Source organism: Heloderma suspectum, chromosome 13 (genome assembly GCF_057233095.1).
Source record: "Heloderma suspectum isolate Gila_16-S chromosome 13, 16-S_ref, whole genome shotgun sequence".
Taxonomy (NCBI): domain Eukaryota; kingdom Metazoa; phylum Chordata; class Lepidosauria; order Squamata; family Helodermatidae; genus Heloderma; species Heloderma suspectum.
Genome location: NC_139470.1, coordinates 5,333,693 through 5,351,266, shown reverse-complemented (window position 1 = coordinate 5,351,266; position 17,574 = coordinate 5,333,693). Strand labels below are relative to the sequence as shown.

The 17,574-nt window shown below is 46.0% G+C and overlaps 1 protein-coding gene across 3 annotated transcripts in view; it reads left to right on the top strand.

The window, feature by feature from the left end:
* Positions 1–17,415, top strand: part of SETD1B (SET domain containing 1B, histone lysine methyltransferase) — a 50,714-nt gene extending 33,299 nt beyond the window's left edge. Inside the window, exons 9-18 of one of the 3 annotated variants that reach the window (XM_084820126.1) lie at positions 102–189; positions 2,201–2,418; positions 4,079–4,190; positions 5,030–5,494; positions 6,815–8,377; positions 10,077–10,243; positions 11,311–11,442; positions 11,856–11,975; positions 13,636–13,773; positions 13,971–17,415. In XM_084820126.1, coding sequence (XP_084676252.1) covers positions 102–189; positions 2,201–2,418; positions 4,079–4,190; positions 5,030–5,494; positions 6,815–8,377; positions 10,077–10,243; positions 11,311–11,442; positions 11,856–11,975; positions 13,636–13,773; positions 13,971–14,144 — 3,177 coding nt within the window. In that variant the 3' untranslated portion in view covers positions 14,145–17,415. Of the gene's footprint in view, positions 1–101; positions 190–2,200; positions 2,419–4,078; positions 4,191–5,026; positions 5,495–6,814; positions 8,912–10,076; positions 10,244–11,310; positions 11,443–11,855; positions 11,976–13,635; positions 13,774–13,970 lie in introns of those variants that run through there. The other 2 variants (XM_084820127.1, XM_084820125.1) reach the window with 2 other exon arrangements.
* The last annotated feature ends 159 nt before the right edge of the window (positions 17,416–17,574 follow it).

The following is a 17,574-nucleotide window of genomic DNA, read 5'->3' as shown; positions in this document are numbered from 1 at the left end:
TCTTTTTGGTTTTTTAGCTTGTTGCCTGCTATGGGTGGTGGTGGCTATAAATCTAAAACAAATACATCTTCCCAAATAGGTTCATTCTGTCCTTTCTGCAGGTAAAGAGGAAGGAACCACCTGAAGCTGCCTCAGCTGGAGATCAGAAGAGAATCCGGCCCTCCACCTCAGTAGACGATGAAGATGAAGGTTGGCAACCCATTGCTTTTTCCCCAAACGCAACAGGTCAGATCCAGACTTCGCCACTCTTAGAGTAGACTTATTGAAATTAATGGGACTTAAGTTTGTCATGACTGTCTTAAGTCCCATTGACTTCAGTGGTTCTACTCTAATAATGGCTAAGTCTGGATCCAACCTAATAAGGATTGCAAACTATATAGTCTTCTGATCTTCACAGCAGTGACCTCTCTCAGTCTGGATATGCCGCTGCCAATTTGAGAGTTCCAACTTCTTTTTGTCCTAATTTTTACAATTTAAGGTCACCTTAGAGATCACTTTGTAACAGAGATAGGACTTGATGTTCGATTTTACAATTAAGATATGCACTGTTCCATTAAGTAATACCTTAAATTGCAGTAAAAATATTTTTGTATCATGGAAAGAACAAGTTGTTCAACGTTATAACTGGTTTAATGCTATTCCACTTAGAAATGAAAGAACTCCAAGTCTCATTAAAAATCTAATTTAGTACTTTTCCGTCTTGTAACTCTTTGGAGAAGGAAAAAAAATGTAGTTTGATGTACCGCGCTTTATTCATCTGGGCACTTACAGGTGTTTGGTAATCTAATTTCTTTCAACCATTATTCCAGCAGCTGTTAATAATGTGCTTTTGACGATTACTAAAAGCTAACTTGTTTACCCTGGCTTTTCCTAACCATTAACCTATCTAAGTGCCGTTATGCCTTTAATGATGTATAGTTTTGTGATATGTTGTGAACCGCTATGGGATTGAAATGTTGCTTCCCGATGTGGAATATGTGGGACTAAAAATGCAGAGGTTCCCAAGATGCTCAGCTTGCGAAGGGAGAGATGTTTTCCTGTTTCTCAACATGTCAGAAATGGTGTCTTGAAAATCAAATCTTGCATAAAGTCCGTGTCCAGAGATACAGGTCTTGCATGCACAGAAGAAGCAAATGTGCTTGACAGCCACAAGCAGGCACATTAGTGAAACGTGTGCGTATGTACTATGTAATCCCAGCATTCTGTTATACTCTGATGGGACTAGGAAACCAAACCCAAGGGTTGGGGCTATGCAGATCAACAGGCAAGGCTGTGTGCGTGTGCATCTTTATAAGAAAAAGAGAGATGGTTTGCGTCTCATTGGCTGATTGCACAGTTTAAATTCCTACACTGACTTCCTGTCTGCTCCTGGCTCCGCCATACACTTCTTGCTCTTACCTTCAAAGCCCTTCATGACTGTGCCTCCCCCTTATCCTTATGCTCTTATTTCCCCATCAATCTCTGCCTGTCACCCCTTTTGTGAAGCAGCCTCTGATGCAACCTTCAAATTCCTCCTCTAAAACCACCTTTTCTTTGAAGCCTTTCGAATAGCTAAACCTAAGTATGTGTAACAGCAATAACTGCATATATTCCCCCTCTTCACCCTTCCCTCTATTTCCCTCCTCTAGATTGTAAACACCTTGGGGAAGGAGCCTCTCCTCTCATTCCTTGTAAAAGTGCCATGTACATGGATAATGCTACATAGATGCTACTGGTACCTTTGTCCTCCAGTGCTCCCCATTACTTTCGCTTATCTAAGCAATTGGTTGCCATAAGCTCCGAGGGAAGACTAAACTGCAAGACTGGAGGACGCTGCTGCAGTGAGAGCAAATCCTTCTCTTACACCCCTTGAATTGGGTGGCCCCACATAGGTCCCACAAGTGGGACACAGTCTGTCATTCAGACAGACAGACAGACACCACACCTGTCAACCATGCTGATCTATCCAACTCCTCCTTTTGTACACATGCACAGTGCCTATCATAAGAATTGGCATTTTGCTAGTGCTACATATATGTGTACATATAATGATGCCAAATAGCTAAGTTCTTCTAATTCATAATGCATTTTCAAGATGCCTGAGCACTGAACAACTTCGCTCATCTATTTCTTTTTATGGTGCGGCAGGGGGACACAGTTTTGTCCCTTTCCTAGTGTTGTGGCTAACTCCCCCCCTTCATGGTTTATTTTCACCCTCCAGAATCTGAACGAGATCGAGACCTGCGAGATGCAACCTCAGACCTCTCCAAGAAGGATGCAGAAGCGGTAGGCCTCAGAAGGAGACCTGCCAGGCCATTAGAGCTGGACAGTGAAGGAGAGGAGGAGGATTCAGGCAAAGAAGAGGAGGAGGAATCCTCTTCAGAAAAGGAGGCAGAACAGGAGGAAGAGGGAGAGGTGATGAAATCACCGTCTGACAAGGTATGTCCCATCTATGCCCCGTCATTCAGCTGAGTGGTCTTCTCTGGCTACATTGACATGAATGAAAGTAAACCTCTTGGGCTATGTCCAACGTTGCACAAGCAGACTTCTACTCTCACAACTGAGCTTCCCCTTCCTCTCCCCGCCCCCAAATTGCTCCAGGCCCTCCCAGCACTCTGGAGCGGATTTGGGGGGCAGGGCTTCAGGAAGAGGGGGATTAGTTTCTGCTGTTGGACAGACACCATTGGACCCCTTATGCTTGTAGAATTCATCACGAGTGCCTGCCTCCTGTACTGTTCATAGAATGCTTTATGCTCAGGAGTGTGTTATTAACTTTTCCCCATACAATCTGATCATACTCACCTCAGTGATATCATGGGAGGATATCCCAGAGTCCTCTCCTTCTTGAAGAGGAAGCAGCCTTCCTCTCAATTGTAGACTGAGGTATACTTATATTGTGGTTTTAAGCTTTCATAATTTATATTGTTTTATGCTGTGCTTTGTGGTTTTAATTTTTGTGAACTGCCCAGAGAGCTTTGGCTATTGGGTGTTATAGAAATAAATAAATGTCCTGAGAAGGAGTAGAGTGGATCCTAATCAGATAATTTTTGCATTAACAAATAATTCTGATGTAGGGCTATATAACCTGTAAAAAGTTTTTTTGTACTTTGCCTCTCCTTGCTTCAGCCTTCTCTCCCATGAGAACAGAGTAAGAGTTAAAGAGCATAATTTTGTTCATTTTATTTACTTTATTTTATTTAGTGTATTTATATCCTGCCTTTTAGGGTAAAACCCTCATAAGGTGCTTACAGCAATTAATCAATAGTATATCAAGCAATAAAACATTTTGAAACAAAACTAGTAAATTAACAATTATAACAGTAGCAACTAAAACACAGAACCAAATAAAGCCATCAATAAAAAAGTGAGCAGAATAAAAAAGTGTTTCATATCCACTTAAACACCACATGGGAGGAGGCCGTATGCATTTCCCAGGTTGCCTTCCAGGAGAGGGAATTCCAAAGATGCGTTGCCACTACTGGAAAACTTAAAGTGACTATGTAAACATGGCCTCTGTATGCTATTTACCTATATGGATATTATTACAAGTAATGTATCCCAATCATGGTTCCATGCCTTTCTCAGTGAGTAATAGTCTCATCCATTGCAAGTCCCTTTGTGAACTAGGTGTGTGTGTGTCTGTTATCTTCATCTCGTACTTGCTAGATCAGTGGTCCAAAAGGGACTTTTTGGCAAACTATTCCCTGACTGTGAAGATTTCTTTCTTCCTTGCTCATAGTCTAGTTTGGGGATTCCCCTGTAATGCTTGTCTTACATCTCTACAAACACACAGACTCTCTGTAGCTCTAGTTGTTTGGATACGTTCATACATGTTGCACTTCCAAGATTTGAAAGAATTGTGTGGTGTCTTTCTTTTTTTCCACTTCAAATTCCTCTTCCTTTCTACTACGGGGCACCATGCTGCATGCCCTGAGTCTGCTGCCATTCTTTTTATCTAGACATTTGTGCCAGATGTGCCACGGTGGTGTTGGAGCTCTTTTATCATGTCATAATATAAGCACTCAGTGAACATGCTTTCTCCCCTCCCCCACAAAAACATGGATGTTTGCTGAACTTTCAAAATGCCTTGTCTCCCAAGGAAGAGGAGGAAGATATCAATGAAGAGGAGGAGGAGGAAGAGGAGGAAGAAGACGAAGAAGAGGCTGAAGCAAGAACGAGTGAAAAGGAAGAGGATCAGGATTCTGAAGAAGGTATGAGGTCTTGTTAGTACCTAAATAAATGTAAGGTTTTCATCTGGCAACATGTTTTTGTCTTGCCGACTGGCTATATTGTCGTATTTGAATGTTTGATAATGCTAGCATATAAACTATTTTTGAAGGTAAGATTTAACATGGATCAGTGCAAACTGATGCGCATTGGAACAAAAACCAAATTGGCTACAGCCACCCAGGAGAGAAATCCTGACTTTATAGGAGGACGCCCATTGTGCCATGATAGTGAAAGAGGCAAGATTAGGGTCACGAGTTATCCGGAAAGAGGTTGAAAACAAAGCGGCACGCCTCCAAATGTTGTTGAATATTTTAACATGCCCCTCATTTAGAAAGCCATATGCAGTTGTAGTTGGCCCACCTATAAATAAATACATTGTAGAGCAGGACTAGATTCACAGAAGGCAACTAAAATGAAAACTGGGGAGGAAGAATCGATCTCATTCTTATGAAGGAAGGTGTAAGAAGCTTGTTCAATCAGAAAAAAGGTTGCTAAGGGCAGATAAGATTGAGTGGTGTGAAGAGGAATGATCCTCTGTCTCTACATTCTTGAACTTGAGGTCTTTCAGTGAAACTGATCAGTATAGGGTAAAAAGGAGCACTTTACATAATGCATTGCTTTGGAATGTTGCAATGGCCACTAGCATAGATGGCGTTGTAAAATCCATTAGAATAGCTATCTGTAGCGTGGATATGTGACAAGATGAGTAAAGTGGGATAGGGGGAAAACTGCAGTCTTGCATTTCCCATTAGTTTTTCCAGTCTAGCATGAGCCAAGGAAGTCCTGAAGAAACCACATTAACTTTTTGTCTCCCCAGTAGAAGATATAGGAAGTCCTGCCTCCTCCAGAGCAGAGCTTGAGTCATCTGATGAAAGTGAGGAATCCTCAGAATTTGGGACAAGCTCTGACTCTGATGATGAAGAGGAGGAGGAGGAGGAGGAGGACTATGAAGAACAGGTGGAGGATAATATGGGGCTGTCCCTGCAGCAAGAAAGAGAAGCTGTGCCCACCGAATTGGCTGTTGAGCCACTTGCTCAAGAGCCCGAATATGATGATCAAAAGGAGACCATCCTGAACTTGTTTCCAGTGGAAGATTATATGGAAGGGACTCCGCTCACACTGGGCGAGCCTTCAATGCTGGAAGGAGAGGAGCAAAGAGAAGAAGTCAAGCAAGCAGAAGAAGAAAGTGGTGAGGTGCCTGAGGAGTCTCTTGCTGCCGAAGTCCTGGTGGTTATTGAGAGAGCCCAAGAGGAGAAGCTCCAGCTGTCTCCAGCGTGCGTGCCAGGTAGGGGGGCACTTCTGTCAATGTTGCTGTCAGTCCCTGCAGCGGGAGCTCTCTCCTAGTATCTACTGTTAAGGTTTCTGAATGTGTGTCTCTTTCTGCTGCTGTGTCTCCTGTGTGGGACGTTAGGGAGGGAATAAGCTCAGGGGAGGAGAGGGGAGGGTGGGGAGGCAGCACAGAAGCCTGAGGCTTATTCATGTAATACCAGCCAGTCCATAGTCACAAGAGCTGTGGTAACCCAGAAACAAAGTAGTAGTAACTCATGCAGACGTGCACAGCAAGAGGATGGTTCGTGTGCACTTTTAACAGAAACTTGTCAAGACACATACGGATGCACTAGGATTATCCTGGAGATTTGGAGCACAAATTTAGAGCAATGGTGAAATTGTCAAACTCCTGCACACGCGATATGTGCTTGGTAGCCATATGCTTGGTAGCCAGCATCACAAAGGAAAAAGGTAATGTAGAAAAGCAGCTTACGACTGGCACTGTGTGTGCTTTTCTTGTCAGCTGGACAGGCACGGAATTGGGTATTTGGCATGGAAATTGCTATCTCAGCTTTTGTTTTAAAAGAAGGGCTGTGGAGATGAATTTGAAAATGTATTAGCTATGTCTCTGAAGACTCAGTCTTTAGAGAGGCCAGCAAGTGGGCCCTGATTTCAGTGCCCAGTACACATCCTCCTGACTGCTCTTTCACTGCCACTACTACCTATTTATACCCCATTTCCATTCCCTGCCCTTTTTCTTGTATGCCACCCCAGTAAATTATCCAAATGTTCTAAACTAGGAGTGGGCCACTTGTGGCCCTCCACATGTTTTGGCCTACAACTCACATCAGCCCTAGCCAGCATAGTCAGTGGTGAGGCATGATGGGAGTTGTAGGCTAATACATCTGGAGGACCATAAATTCTCCACCCCTGTTCTAAACCTCAGACGTGACCCTTGGAGGCAGAACATAATTGCTTACATTGCACCATTATTGGATCCATAGAGAATGTTGGAGTTTCGTGGGGCAGAGTGCGCACACTTTAGCACCAGGATGATTTTTAGTTTTGGATTCTGCAAGAAGAGCAATGCACCAGTTCACTGTAAATCTACTCATTTCTAAATTAGAGCTATCTCTATGTAACATAAGAAACAAAAGTTGTGCTTTTGTGTGGGTTGATCTCTGCGGCTGACACTGGCTGCTTCTCAGGTCTCCTTTGAGTCCCTTCCAATTTTGAGCCGTGAGCCAGTTTTGTACCCACAGTGGTGCATATCCGAAGGGACATTATTAGCCATTAAACAGTATCGTTTGCTCCTCTTTTTCTTCTCTTCTCCCAGTGGAGGAATGTGAACGGGATATTGCCCTGGAGCCTGAGGTGCTGGACGGTCTGAAGCCAGCGATGCAGGTTGAGGAAAACCTCCGACCGCCAACCCCAGCGGGGCTTTTTGGAGAAGCGTTGCCCGGCAAGCCCTCCTTTTTCACCAAGCCTGATGATAGCAGTGGAGAAGCCCAAGCAAAAAGCCAGCCACTGTCCACTGCTGAGGAAGAGGACCGGCTCCCCCTGACTCCCGGCAGGGCAGTTCTGGCTTGCCTGGAGCCTCCCCTCCTTCCCATCAGTGCCATGCCGCCCTGTTCGCTTCCCCTCCCCTCCCACCTAGTTAGTAAAGAGGAAGCACGGCTTCTTCCTGACCAGTTCCCCAATCAATTAACTGTGACCAAACCAGCACTGGAGGAAGAGCTCCCTCGGACTCCTGGGCGGGATATTTTAGCCAAGTGCTCCCACAGCCTCTCCAAGTCCCAGAGTACGGACACTGTGCCGGCCACACCTGGCAGCGAGGCTCCTCTCACAGGGAGCAGCCTGACCCTCAGTTCCCCTCAAGTCCCAGGAAGCCCCTTTTCCTACTCGTCCCAGTCCCCCGGGATCAACAGTGGCGGCATTCCTCGGACGCCGGGGCGGGATTTCACTTTCACACCAACGTTCCCCGAGCCCATCACTCCCATTCCTTGCCTTTTGTCTGGTAAGAAGCCCTCTGAGGATGAGCCTGATGAGAAGGTCTTTAAAGAACCGCTTGGTGCTTCCTTGCTGGCGGGTGTGAACAGTGTCCCCTCCCCCATTCCCTTTGCCAGCCCTCCCGTCCCAGCTTTCCACGTGCACCTGGACCTGCCTCCCCACCAGCCAGTACCTCTCTCTGTCCCGTCTTGCTTGTTCGTGGACTCGAAGGTGCCTCTGGAGGAGTGTGGCACAGATGCCCGGTCGCTCTTGCCCTTCCCAGACATCCCTGTGCCTTCCCCACCGCTCCCTCCTCCCCCTCCTTCTTCTGTCCTGCCTGTCAAAAGGAAACCGGGTCGGCCAAAACGCACCTCTCCTTTGGGCCCTCTGTTGGACACCTGTTCTGGCAAGCCCATTGAGCCTCCTCTTCTCCCAATCCCAGTAGCCTTGACTGAAAGTGCTGTGAGCAAAGAGCTGCTGAGCAGCCACCCTGAGGCTATCTATGCCCTGAAAGACCCCGAAGCAGTGACCCTGGACTTCCGGAATGACTGCTTCCATGACAAGGTCCCCACAGAGGTTTTAGCAGAGAAGCTTCCCTTTAAGGAGCTAGAGAACCAGTGGAATGAGGACTTCAAAGAGGAGGAGGCTTACCTGAAATCAAAAAGACAGTGGAGGCGCCAGAAGAAGCGGCCAGATGATGTCCTGACCATTCCTTCCCCTGAGTATTCCCCGCATCGGTATCAGTTTAGGCCCCGTTCCGAGTTTGAGGAGATGACCATTTTGTATGACATTTGGAATGGGGGGATTGATGAAGAGGATATCCATTTCCTGTGCGTTACATACGATCACTTGTTGCAGCAAGACAATGGCATGGACTGGCTAAATGATACCCTGTGGGTATATCATCCTCATATCCTTTTCTTGCTGGGTTACCAGGCTGGGCTTCCTTGGGAACCCATTGTTTTAGAACAGCCAGATTTATTGGGCTTTGCTGTAGTTGGCCTGCACAATATTTATTGCAAGCAATAGCAGAAAATATATACTTTACATTTAATAATGACAGATCATCTTCAGAAACAATACGAAAAGAAAGTGGAAAAAGAAAAGAAACAGAACTTAGGTCCTCTGTTTCCAAAGGGGTAGCCATGTTACAGTATGCCACATTTTTGTCTACAAAGTCCTTTCTAAATTTAGGCACTAAGGGCACAATTCTGTGGATGTTCAGACAGAAAAAAGTACTGGGAGTTGTAGGACTTCTTCTATCTAAACATCCAAAAGATCGCACCCTGAAACAGAAAACTGGGCCACTTTTAAGATTATCCATTTCTCTGTATCATTTAACAAATGTGTTAGCTTATTCAGCAATGGCCAGCCCACTGTTCTGGCCCAAAAAAGACCCAGACATTCCTCTCTAGGAGCTCTGTAAAGGGAGCAAAAGAAGTACATCATGAACAAAATACTGAAGAGCTCCTGGACAACGCTGGCTGGGCACAATACTTCTGATGAGAGTCTAGAAATTGCAGCATTGTCTATTCTGAGTACTACTATTTTTTTTAAAAATTGTAGATAGTTATTCTGGTATATTAGATGGATAGATTTTCCAGTCTGTATTTGACAAGGTGGAAACAGAATTCCTGATAGGTTTTCTCTCTTAGGCAGTTCATTATGTAGCTATTGCTATGCTGTCCCGATGGATAGGAAATACAGAATAGCTAAAAGGTAGCCTTTAATTGAACCAACTTTGCTTGGTTAGAGGAGCATGCAAGCTTACAAGTTTCACAAAATTCTTCATCAAGCAGAGCTGAATTCTACCTGACAGAGTTCTCTGAAATACAGAAGCTTGTATAACACTTGCTAACCTAAGGATGCAGTCCTATCAGGATTCCCATCAGTCTCCAAACTTGGAGGATGACGGGACTTCTGTGCAGAACGGGAGTGGCGTGGAGGTGATCTTGCATTTTCGCTCTGCGTTTTCGCTAGACAGGCAATATTGCCCATCTAGCTGGGGCTCTGTAGAGCGGGAGGGAAGGAGGCTGGGGTGGCCAGAGTATACATCGTAAGCCAGCTGCCCCGGCCTCCTCCCCTCCACGCCTACGGAATTGCTGCCTTTCCCTTCCCTCAGAGGCCGCCTTTGCAACCTCGGAGAGGCAGCCGGCATGGTTCTCCGTGCTGGCTGGGAGGGGGAGGAGCAGGGAGCTTGGACTCCTGGGTCTGCGTCCAGAGTGCTGTCTCTGTCTTTGGAACCAGGAATCTGAAATTTATTTATTTATTTATTCATTCATTCATTCATTCGTTCATTTCATTTCTATACCGCCCAATAGCCGAAGCTCTCTGGGCGGTTCACAAAAATTAAAACCAAACAACACACAATAAAATAGGAAATATCCTATGGCCCACCAGACACTGTCTAGGATTGCTCTCCCGGTTATGCAAATAGATGGTTTTTATTTTATATGCTTTTAAGCCAACAGTTTTACCGTATGTACTGTCTTCGTCTTCTTTTTCTTGTACTACTGTTGTTGTTGTTATATAGGCTTAGGGCAAAAAAGAGTAGCCCATGGGGTCTGGTGGCCCACATACTGTTGCGTTTTCCCTTAACTTAGAGCCACCAACCAGCTTTTCTCTCCCAAAGAAGAAAAAACGGGATGATGGGATGCGGGAGCATGTTACAGGCTGTGCCCGAAGTGAAGGCTATTACAAAATCGATAAAAAAGACAAACTGAAATACCTCAATAATAGCCGTGCATTTGCAGAGGAGCCTCCGGCTGATACGCAGGTGAGAGGGGGGGTCTCTCTCCTTGCTGCCCGGTGCTCTTGCTTTGACTGGGTTTGCTGCTCTGCATAGGAGGTTGGCAGTTCTGCAGGCAGCTCCCTGTGCACTGGGGTAGGCTTGAACCATCTTCCATTTGGGGTAGGAGAGGTGAGAACCTTGAGTTGCACACCACTCCTGGATGTCCAAGACACAGTAACAACTTGGAGAGCAAGGCGGGTGGTGGTAGTGGGGCTGGCTCTGCATCAGCAGTGGACAGAAAAAAATATGAAATGTTGGTGTCTGTAAGTGAAGCAGTGTGGGAGGGAAGTTCACTGGGCTGGATTCTGATGAACAGTCTTTCCAGAGAGGAAGAGCAGAAACGGGGACGGGAAAGGCAACGAGACTAAGGAGTGACACCAGAAAAACTGAGATGGCTGGCATTTCGTTTGGGGCTCATTTGCAAACAGAATTATTCTTTTTACTGGCCTGCTAAAAACCCAGAGAAGGCTACATAAGCAGAGGTCTCATTAGCAAGTCAGCCCAACCACTCGCCCAGCCCAGCCTTCTCTGACCTGGTGCTGTCCAGATGTGTTAGACAGCAACTCCTATCATTTGCAGCCAGCATGTGCCAGAGTTGCCACCTGATACATCATTGGAGGCACCAGGTTGGGGAAGGATGAGCTAGCCTATATAGGAACATAGGAGGATGCCTTATACAGAGTCAGGCAATTGGTCCACTTAGCCCAGAATTGCCTGCTGTGACTGGCCACACACTTCCAGGTCTTTCTTGCCACCTGCCACTGGATCCTTTGAGTGCAGGTGCTGGGGATTGAACCTGGGGCAGTCTGCATGCTCAGCAGGGGCTCTGCCACAGAGTTGTGGGTCAGGCTCTCTCCTCGCAGCAGCCCTCCAGGCTCTCGAGCAGAAGGCTTCCTCAGATCTGCAGCATGAGCTGGAGACAGCCAGTACAAGACCTGAGATCTTACACATGCAAAGCGTAGAAGCCCTGCTGGCGAGCGGCAGCCTTCCACAGCTGTGGCACACAACCTGCCTTAGAAGCAGGCCTCTTTAGCCCTTGTTTTTGTCCTCAGGGAATGAGCATCCCTGCCCAGGTACATGTCTCCACCCGTGCCGGCTCTGAGAGGAGGTCAGAGCAACGCAGGCTTCTCTCGTCCTTCACTGGCAGCTGCGACAGTGACTTGCTCAAATTCAACCAGCTCAAGGTAAGCTGCCAAGCTGTCCCCAGGGCAACAGCCCATTACTGTAACCTCTGCTGGGCAGCGAACTGTCTGTCTTTCAAGTAACATCACGGCAAGAATGGGGTAAGGAAGGATTAGATCTAGCTGCAGTGGTCCAGGGCTTTGCAGAAGAAGTTTTCAGGTTCACAGGTGTTGATCGCTGCAGCTGAGTGAGGACTTCAAAAATCATCCTTGGCTCCAGATTTTGAGGCATCACTCTACTTAAAACCTCGCAGAACATTCTTCTTCTTCCTGTTGTTGTTGTTGTTGTTATTTCTGTACTGCTTTTCATTTGCACAAATCCCAAGGCAGCTTACAAGTGTGCCCTTGTGTCTTGTTAGTTTTCTAGCAAATGGCTCACAGTAGTGTTCTGTCTCTCCCCCACCCCCACCATGTAGTTCCGGAAGAAAAAGCTAAAATTCTGCAAGAGCCACATTCACGACTGGGGACTCTTTGCAATGGAGCCCATTGCTGCTGATGAAATGGTGATCGAGTACGTGGGCCAGAATATCCGGCAGGTAAGCCGGGAGTAGCTACACAACTCCCCCAGGACAGGTGTCTTTGCTGCCCCTTGAAACCCCAGGCTCCCAGTGCCTTCCATTCAGAGCTGGGGTGTGGAAGCTCTTTCAGCCCAAGGGCGGAAGTCCATTTGGGAGAATCTCTGAGGAGGGGGGTGCGCATTCCAGGGCCAAAGGTGAAAGAGGCAAGGCCCAAATAACAAAAAATCCCAGCCTCTTTTAGCTTAAAGCTCTTCCTGCCAGTAGCTAAGCCTTGGCAGAAGGCATCGCAACCTTTTAAAATGGGGAAAAAACTGCACCAAAGATGGGAAACCACCAGTCGGTGGTTAGGGGAAAGGGGGTGGGGCCACCTGAGAAACTCTGGAGGGCTGGATTGGGACCCCAGGTAGGCCAGTTGGCCCCCAAACGTGAAGTTCTTCACCCGAGCTTCAGAGTGAAGCACAGGAGAGCTTGCTAAGAGCAGCACGAGCCCTGCCATCACTGCCCCATTTCCACCCTCGTTTTGTGCAAGTGGAGTGTGATTCAAGTGGCCAGATCGATGCATGCAAACAGAATGAGGTGCCAGAGTTGACTGCACTATTTCTGCATTTCCAGAGGGGTTAGGCTATTGCAGCAAAAACTTCCAAGCATCTTATGGTGCTTTAAAGGCAAACAAATGTACTCTGGCGTACGTTTTGATGGACTATACCCCACTTCATCAGATGCATCTATCTGCTGAAGTGGGCTATAGTCCATAAAAGCTTATGCCACAATAAATTTGTTAGTCTTTAAGGTGCCACAGGACTCTTCCTTGCTATTTCTAAATGCACTCCATGTTTAAAAACAAGCAAAACACCTCCCTGCATGTAGAAAAGTAGGAGAGAGGGCCAACCTGCTCCCTATTGTGCTAGTTTTCTACTTGCAAGAAGATTGCTGTGGGGGGTGGGTTACACGGTGGAGCATTCAAAAATGTGATCCCCTGCTGTAGTCTGGAGTGATACTCTACTCCCTCATTCTGCTACATTTGTAGACCAGTGTTGAGCTTAGAAGTGGGGAAGACCCAGGTTCAAATTCTCAGTCAACTATGAATCCCACTAGATGACCTCGGACAAGTTTCTCTCTCAGCTTTGCCTACTTTTGAGGTCTGTTGGAAGGCAAAAACAGCCGCTCTGAACAGAATAGAATATGACAAATACATGAATTACCCTGGATTGGACCTTCAAATGGGGAGAGAGCAACAACGTGTCTAGGACCTAGAACGGGGAGAAGCCCTAGGGAGGAGGCAAGCATTATCCACTCCTCCCTCGGGAGGACCACCTGGCCTGGAAGAGGGTCCGTCTCCTCCTCCCTTCCCCCTTCCATCTGGAAGCCTTCAGGAGCCTTGCCCACTGCTCTTCCCCCATTTGTCTGCAGGAGCCAGGCCATATCGCCCTCTCCCATGCCAATCTTTAGGACACAGGTACCTATTTGTGCAGTGCATGGACCTGCCCTGCTTGTCCCTGTGAAAATGCTGCTCTTAATATTTACACTTTGAAAACTTGCCACCTTTCCAGCCATGCAAGATCTTAGTGATTTTTTTTTTTTTTAATGATCAACACTGAAATTTTTATAGGAGTTGTCTCAGTCAAGTCCCAAGTGGTTGCCCTTAGAAAGTACCTCTGATGTCTGGCTTGTTCTGCAGGTAATTGCTGACATGCGAGAGAAGCGATATGAGGATGAAGGCATTGGGAGCAGTTACATGTTCAGAGTTGACCACGACACGATTATAGATGCAACCAAGTGTGGGAACTTCGCCAGATTTATTAATCACAGTTGCAACGTAAGTGTTACTTGGCCTCACAAGGTCTGTCAAGCCCCCTAAAAAAAAGTTGCAACAGACCTGAACTTCTTAGCATGAATCCTGTATTTAAGAGGGGGTGGGGAGATTATACTTCCCCCTTCCTGCTCCAGTGGGCCCAAAACCTAAATACACAAATCAGTGTCTTTGCATTAACCCTTTTAATGCTCTTTCTTTAGCCAAATTGCTATGCTAAAGTCATCACGGTGGAATCTCAAAAGAAGATTGTCATTTACTCGAAGCAGCACATCAATGTGAATGAGGAAATTACTTACGACTACAAATTCCCCATAGAGGATGTCAAGATCCCCTGTTTGTGTGGCTCTGAGAACTGCAGAGGGACCCTGAATTAAGCTCAAGGTTATTTGCCACGCATTGGTTCTGTCTGGACTGTGGTAACCAAGGGTGGTCGCACTTTTGCCAAAAAAGGAGGAAGAAGGAAAAAAATGGAAAAAAGAAAGGGGGGGAGAGAGAGAGAAAATCCCGCTGGGCATGTTCTGTCCTTTTGTCCAGAAAAGTGCAAATTGCAGACACGCACACTAGGACTCTTCAAGCTGTAGGTGCTTTTGGTCTTCAGATCCAGAACTCCCTCGGCAAATAGTTCCCCTTTTCCAGTGGCACCATACATCAAAACACTATCTCTTTCCCCCTCTGCCCACTCCATAATGGCATAGCTCTCCTGGGTAGAGTAAGGTACCTTCTTATTGTTTAAAAAGTTCCTCTTTCTATAAAATGCTGCTACCTTTTCCTCATGAATTTTGTTGGGGGGGTGTCGGGGGGGATCAGTAGAAAGATATTCAACATTTTAAAAATGTGAAGCAAAGACTGAACAAGGGAAGTTCATGAGTTGGACGAAAGCTGGCTGGGGTTGCATGTAGCAAAAGCTGTCAAGCGAACGTCCAGTGCTTGTTTTCCAGTGCAGGTGGCAGGGTGGGGAGTTCTTCTTGGGTTTGTCAAGCACAGATTCATCTTCTCCAACCTCTGGATCCAAGAGAGGTCTGAAATACTTGGATCTGGCTTGGGGAGCCACCTTTGTACCCATCAGCACTCTGCCGATCCTCTTGGGCAGGATCCAAGAGGGAGAAGCTGTTGACTGTGCCAAGTGTATAATGGAGAGGGCACCCGCCTTTCTTCTTCTTAGTAGAGGGTGTTCTCCACCCCACCCTTCTTTAGTGCAGCATTTATTTATGCTGTACAAACCTTTGGTCACACCGCACCCCGGGTGGGCTTCCTCAGTCCCTGCTGCTGTGCATCCTTCATTCCTATCAATGAGACTTGCACAAGAAACAGGCGTAGAGGCACAAGAAACAGGCGTAGAGGCCGCCAGAATGAAGAGAGTCTATGAAAGAGCTGGGTTGCATACGGGTCGTGAGGTAGGACAAGATCTATCTGTTGGCTGGCACCCACACCCAAATCAAACTCTGCTTTTCTCTCTCTTTTTTTCCTTCTATTGTCACCTCTTGCTGCATAAGCCTTTGATTGTATGCTCCCCTTTTCTTTTAGGTTTCTTTCTTACTAAATATTCAAAAGATTTATTCTGAAAGAACTGGGTTCTGCCTCCCTCACCCAAATGGAACAGTGTCTTGTTCAGTGACTAGCCTTGCTTGTTTATAGCTCAGTTGTACAACCATCAGGTGTGGTGCACAGGGGTGTGTGAATGCCTTGGTGGGACGGAGAGCAGCTATTTTATGGCCTTAAAAAGCAATTCTTTTTAATACTGATTTCCAGCAGCAAACCAACTTTTTAGTTTAAATACTTGGTTGATCTAAAACATCTGTCCTAAACAAACACATAATACCTGTGTGCAAATGACAGAGAAATTAATTGGGACAACCTAAGCAAACCTTGTATTGACATTTTGAGTTTGACCAAAAAAAATGTGTATCATATTTACCACAGTATCTCTGAAGAAGATTGCTGCTCAAAATCCATATACTAAAGAGGTTCCCTTTAAAGTTACTCCCAAGGCTGCTAAGCTAGGCAAATCTTGAGAGATTTGCCCTTTTCCAGTACTCATTGGTTTCTTGTTCCTGGTTTGAAGTTACTGAACTTTAAACTTACTGTACTAAGAATTAATTGGCTAGAGAAGAAATGAGGTGACTAGAGGATGCATAAATACTGCCTCAGGCAGGCATCCCTCCCCCCTCCCCTGACATTTTGTGCCCTGTGTTAGTCTGAGGGCTTCCGCATTCCCCTTCTTCTAAGGCCATGGAATTTTGCTAGCAAGTCTCTCTATACGTTCCCTAGTGGATGGACCTCCCCCTTCTAGTGTCTAAAGGCCTAGAGAAAGAAGGAACTTAAAGCAACTCAAGCTGCCTTATCTGTATTTCTAATAGGCATGGGTTTTTTGACCGGGCAGGTTGGATAGTCAGAATCAACTTGAGCCGTTGGTTATGGAGGATAGAGGCCAGACTCTCTGAGAAGTTGGTTGGTCTAGACCAGCATCTTTTTTTCTTCTGCATAGCTCCCTGCTTTCTTTCAACTCCTCCTTTGGCATGTGTGCGGTGTTGGCTTTTTATGCTTCCAATCTTTGAGAAAGCCACATCCATCTCATGACAGAGATTGTTGTCAATAAGCAACCTATTTACATGGCCCTGTGCTTTTGCTTTTATGCCATGAGTGTAATCCGTGAGGAATGTCTACTGCACAAACATACACTGAAAGGCCTGTGAAGGAAAAGATCCTTGTGAATTGTCTCAGTTATTAATCTTACATTTTTGAATAGTTAAACGAATTGTTGGGAAACACATTTCCTTGGGGAAATATGGCAATATTGGGGCTACTGCTACCATGCTGGTTCTGTTGGTTAACCTTGGTCGGAACTTGAAACAACTTCCTGGTATAGAAGTTGTGACATAACTGCCACACCCAACCCACATACATCCCTCCACTGACACCAACCCTGCTATGATTAGGGCGGTTGCATGGAGGGTAAATGTATGGCTGAAACCTTGCCAAGCTTTGGTGAGGGGATTTCAGAAGTGTTTTCATTCATACGCACAAGCATATCCTGAACTTCAAATGCAAAGTACCCTGTGACTCCTTCAGAGTTGGTTAGGCTTCCGTTCCTTGAAGAGCTCTGGGTTGAAAGATGGGCTCCTCTGCCTCCACCCAGACAGCTGCTTCTTCATAGCCATTCTTTGGAGGGAATGGCAGCCCAGTCTAGGGAGAATAGCAGTAACCACAGACATGGCCTTCCAAGTCTCCACCCTAACCTCTCTCTCTCATTCCCAGAAGGAGTGCCAAATTCTTGTCAACCCACCGACAAGCCACCTTTTCCACTCCAAAGGAGGGGAAGTCAACTTGGCTTCTATGAGTTCTCACTCTGGTCCTATCTAGCAAATGTCTCAGTGTATTCAATCCCAGCCTGCTTGGTTTAGCTTGGTTTCAATCATCTCTCTTACCCCCACTTCAGTTTCTAGTTTAAGGTTAAATCCTGGGAGTTCAGGAGGGAGGCAGGGAGCCTGTCCCACTCTGGCACATATTTATATTGTCAAAGAAGCTTATTTCTACAACGGGGTGGGAAAAAATAATTTTAAAACTCTGATGGAAAGTTGTTTGTTTTGTCATTTGTGACCTATTTTCAGGGATCATTTCAGTGCATTTCTGTATAAAACGTTTTTTAAAAAGAGGGAAAAAATGAAATTTTGCAGTTTAAAATGGACGCATCATCTGTACATAGGCAACTGTTCCAACTCTTCTCTTCAAAACACTGTTTCTTGTAGAAACATGTTGATTTTGTTTGTTTGTTTTTGGCTGTTTTGTTTGTACTTCAAAAGCATG